The 4,699-nt window shown below is 49.1% G+C and overlaps 1 protein-coding gene; it reads right to left on the bottom strand.

The window, feature by feature from the left end:
- Positions 1-241: 241 nt before the first annotated feature.
- GSTUM_00010300001 (uncharacterized protein) lies at positions 242-1,171 on the bottom strand (the record flags this gene model as incomplete). XM_002841201.2 has 2 exons in its annotated part: positions 242-696; positions 766-1,171. The coding sequence occupies 2 exons, from the start codon at positions 1,169-1,171 to the stop codon at positions 512-514; spliced, it is 591 nt and encodes a 196-aa protein (XP_002841247.1). The 3' UTR covers positions 242-511.
- Between the last annotated feature and the right edge of the window lie 3,528 nt (positions 1,172-4,699).

Below are 4,699 nucleotides of genomic sequence, written 5' to 3' on the forward strand. Positions count from 1 at the left end.
CTGAGTCCTGGTTTGGGTCAAGTTCGGAAAAAAAAAAACGGGTGGTATTACCTCCCCGTCCTCCTCTGTGGTTTACTGTAGGTGAAGTTGCGCTACACCAACTGGGTCAATTGCTAGCAGTGTGCAGAACCAATCAGTGGAGAACAGGGATTTACAAGCAGGTAGATATTGTATTGGCATCGTAAGAACCGGAATAATTGAACCTCACAACTTCGACGCTAGAGTTGCCTCTCCTAGTAAGGACCGTTTTTATTTCTTTTTAATTGTCTCGGCGGAGGGCTAAAAGCCAGTTCTCTCCCCTCGTGACCCCCCCCCCTTATCTAAAGAGGGGAATTCTGGACGTCTTACCGTGAGGTTCAATTATTCCAGTTCAGGCAGTCTGTTGACGGGATGTAAATAATTATAATTGCAGTACATGAGGTTGTGAGACAACTGTAAAGAGTGTACAGAATTTTTGTGACAGAATGCAAGTAGTCTTCGCAAGCCAAACGGGCAAACAAAACGAAATAAATTAAGCTCCGGTCCCAAAAACCTTCTCGACAATCAAATCCCGAATGATTCCAGACAATCCATCCCAGTGGACTGCAAAATCTTGGGCCCTATCCCCCTTTCTGGTCTTGACAGTTTTTGCAGGCGGATCGCAATCGCCCCCGGATTCTACAAATGATGCATCCGAGAGGGAGCGTTTCCTTTTCGCTGAGGGTGGGTTTGCAAATGGTGAGCTTAATCGAGTTCAAAATAATATGGGGGCTTGCAAGTACTTACAACCGGGTGTCTGGTTAGGGTAGCGAAAAGAGCACCTCTTCCCGCAGCTATTGTAGTGACAGTTTGTGCAAGAGCCAAGAAATTCTCCCGTAACGGCGACACAGTCCGCAAAGGGCCCAATCTTCTGTACACAGGTATTGCATGGCTTCTCCTGCAGTTTCCCTCTTGTATGCCCCAGGATAGCCTCGTGGTTAGCTATCCTATTCCAGACTATGTCCTTGCCTTGCTTTTCCGGTCTGAGCACAACATCCCTCACTCTCGACAAAGCCTTAAGTCTCAAGAATGCCGTGCTGCCCTTTTCATAGGCCTTCTCTGCAAGGTCAGCTATGTAGGAGCTCTCAGGGATGGAGATGAGAGGAACAGGTTGGTTGTCTGGGTTTGGCTTGATGGGGTCGGAAACTGACATGGTGGAGAGATAGGGGAGAGTAGATCGGGGTGTAGAATGGGAAGGAAATAAGGGAGACGGTGAGCAAAGAGGGTAAAGAAAAGTAGTAAAGAGCAGTATTGAAAGATGAACAACGAGAGACTAGTGGGGGTGAAGGAGTATAAAAGACAACGCGTGTTTGAGCGGTCAATATAGGCTCTTTAAGTACTTTGGGATTTACTTTTTCACAACGTACCGTACTCGTACTTTGTTGCAAGCAACAAAGTACCCGAAGATTAGGTCCGAATTATGTATGGGGCACTAATGAGCACAGACTACTGGCCACACATTTATTTGATCCCTGTATTCGGGTGCTTGTTTCCTGTGCCAGTGCGGCAACCAGTATCTTAGTCTATTCCTACGTCGCGAGAATTGGCAAGTGTTTGCAGTCCAATTGGTCAATATTTGTTTGTGGTGCCTATCCTGCGTGCGGGTACTTGCAGCAGAGCGAGAACTCTCGCGACGCTGGAACAGACCGCATTCTGTTTGTCAGAGTGTGAAAAAAAGACACTGGGAGAACTCGGCAGGGGGCGCCTTGGGCACACCACGAAAATCAACCTCCCTCCTCCTGCAGCCATACCCCCGAATCACACCCAACGTTCCCGTTAAATCCTGGTTACCATAGCAACTCCCAAACGTGTTCCGAAAACGGCCGGGCCCCCGCAAGGCTGGAGGACCCCTGAGAACCGCAAAAGAGCCTGGGCCGCGCTGCAACACGAGTCCCCTTTCGGTTCTAGTATTCTGATAGTTCTTAGGCCCCCCCGGTCGTCTTTCCACTGTCACCCTCCTGAGAATAGCGGGTACTTGAATCACCGGGCTTTCACTAACCGTAGCTTCTGCTACCGTATTCTGTTGAGCCGAATGAGAAAATCCATGGAGCTCCTGGGTTCCTATTGCGTGCTGGTAGCCACTCTGGGAGATAGCGATGTGCTGCTAATTTGTGGGAATTGTTGGATCGCCACTGGTGTTTGATATATAGTTTGGCCTACGGGGATGCGGGAACGAACGAATAATCGGTGTTTCCGCCGTAGCTGCGAATAATGTTATTTTGCTTACCGCAGGCGGAAGGTGGGCAGGGATACGTTGCGTTCGTGGCGGGGTAGTGCGTTCGATGTTAGCGAGGATTTTCCCCAAAGAATTCTGCTGAAGGGCCGAGATAACGGGCGCAGTTGTGTTCTCTCAATGTCTTAGAATGTGATGTCGGTCGGGGAAACCTTCCGGGATCGTGGCCACATGTAGGGCATGCGGGACTAGCTAGCAACCCTGACCGTGCATTAACATCCACTGGAAAGGATGTTTGCGGACGAGTGACTTCTTGTGATATTGAGGCCGTGGGGGAATGTCGACTGGTTATCTTTCTGACAAGTAGCCACCTGTGTGCGCCGCACAGTGTTACTAACTACCCAGCTGAGAGTGGATTTTATGCAGTATCGGTGCAACCAATCATTTTGTGCTAGATACTTGATCTGCTTGTCCGATGCTCTTTTTCAACTTCTTGCTGTGCTGAAACAATATTTGCCAGATAACATGGGAAAGACAGTTCACACCAAGCGCTCAGACTTTCAGGTAGAGCCTGGTAAACCTTAACCAAAATTTTATAGAGGAATGAAATGTATGTCAACACAGGCCCCCTGTGATATAATACCAATTGTGTAGGGATTTCTGCACATTCTCGGGATGTGTTGTTTGGCGGTAGCTGGCTCTGGGGGTGGGCGGGGCGAGTTGGGGCCGGGGGCTGGCCGATGACGGAGCAAAGCCAGGAAGGTTCGTGGTGGGCTCAATTCGCTAGGACTACTAAGAATCTGTGAGGTTCCGAGGGAGCGGTGAAAATCGATGATTTTGGTGTAAAAAAAATGTGGTCGAACGAGACGTTCCGATCCAACACTTTAGCTACCGCAAAAGCTGGAATAATTGAGAATCCCACGAGGGTGTTGGAGTTGCTCCTAGTAAGAACTGTTGTATTTTTTCTTCTTTTTCTTTATTGGTCCCATTTGCAGGCGGGACGTAATATTTTCCCTGTGTTCTCTCCCCTTAATCCTTAATCCAAGGGGGAAATTCTAGAAGTCCTAACGAGATTCCCAAGCACCCCGATTGAGCCGCCAACGGATATGCAGAAGCAGAACTGACCGGAATCAGACTCGGAGAGTCAAATCAATTTTCCCTCATTGTTGTCGCAGAGGAAGCCCTTACGATACTTGGGAACTGTAGACCTGATATCCGGCATAGCGGGGGGTCCTAATGTATCGGCTGCGGGGGGGCTCGGGGGGGTTTTGTGGCGGATTCACCCACCTTACGAAGGACGTATTTGCTGGAGCGGGGTGATTGTGGTTAGCCTAACCTCTGGTAATCTGCCATTAGGGAGCAGATCCGGGGGGAGGAGGGGGATAATCTTGCGTGATATCTCATTATGGGGTATGGAGTTGTGCATTCGAGTACGGTAGTGGTGCGAATGTGCCCTACTGTGGGAGACCTCTTGTGTACGGCAGTAAGGGGGGGCATTACTCTTCTCGGGATACAGTACAAACCACCGAACTTAAATACATGATGGAGATCCGCTCCACGTCTCTCATATTGAGACCATGTCCTCTGGTCGTAATCGATGGCGTGGCCATCCACGGGTCCCACAGTGCCTTATGAGATTCTCCCCGGGGTTAGCCGAGGTGCGAGCGTTGCTTTGAACTCGCTTGTCTGACATAAACGAGGTGATTACTAGACGCTGGTCAGCGGGTCTCCGGCATTAATATTTTTTTGTGAACTATGGAGTGTGGGACCAGCGGGGACCTTTCTGGAGTGTTGCCTGCTGGGGTAGTCCCGATAGTAGGTATGATATGTGTGGAGGCACGAATGGTTATTCTGGGCGTGCGAGTGGGCATTGTCTTGGGTGTTTGAGCGCGCACTGTCTCTTATCATGTATCATGTATATCTTTTCGTACATATGGTCGCCCATTCCCAGTCCTAGAACAAACACACTTTCAACAGTTTCTAAGCCGGCCGTCCCTTCCCATCCACAGCTTTCATCGACAACGTGCTCTTATCTTCTGTTTCGGATCATTTCCGCCATCATCACGAGCGTGAAAATTTCCACAACACAATGTAAGTGCATAACAGAAGACTTCCAAGTATAACTTTCTTCTACCTTTCTTTCGCAGGTAAATTTAGTTATAATCTAGTTGAAAGTGCCACCTGTGCCGCTGGTGGTCTCACCCGCCTGGAGTTGCTGTAGACGTCTAGGGTCGTCCTCGGACCGGACCTTGGAAGACCGCTAGCTAGTCGACCCGGACTCGTCCTGACTATAGTTGACGGGCAGACGAGTACTGTTACGGTCTTTCTTGCTCAGGCGTTCTTTCGTGGGTGTTTGACACTTCCAGAAGGCTGGGTCAGGATGAGATGAGAATGCCTAAAAAGGGGTATTCTTCTAACGCTGTCCTAGGTATGATATCAACTCAAGAAAAGAACTTTGGTGAACAAAGAAATAGAAAAAATTGAGAAGGAAAGAGAAGTAAAAAGTCA

This window comes from Tuber melanosporum (assembly GCF_000151645.1).
Source record: "Tuber melanosporum whole genome shotgun sequence assembly, scaffold_69, strain Mel28".
In the NCBI taxonomy this organism is placed as follows: Eukaryota; Fungi; Ascomycota; class Pezizomycetes; order Pezizales; family Tuberaceae; genus Tuber; species Tuber melanosporum.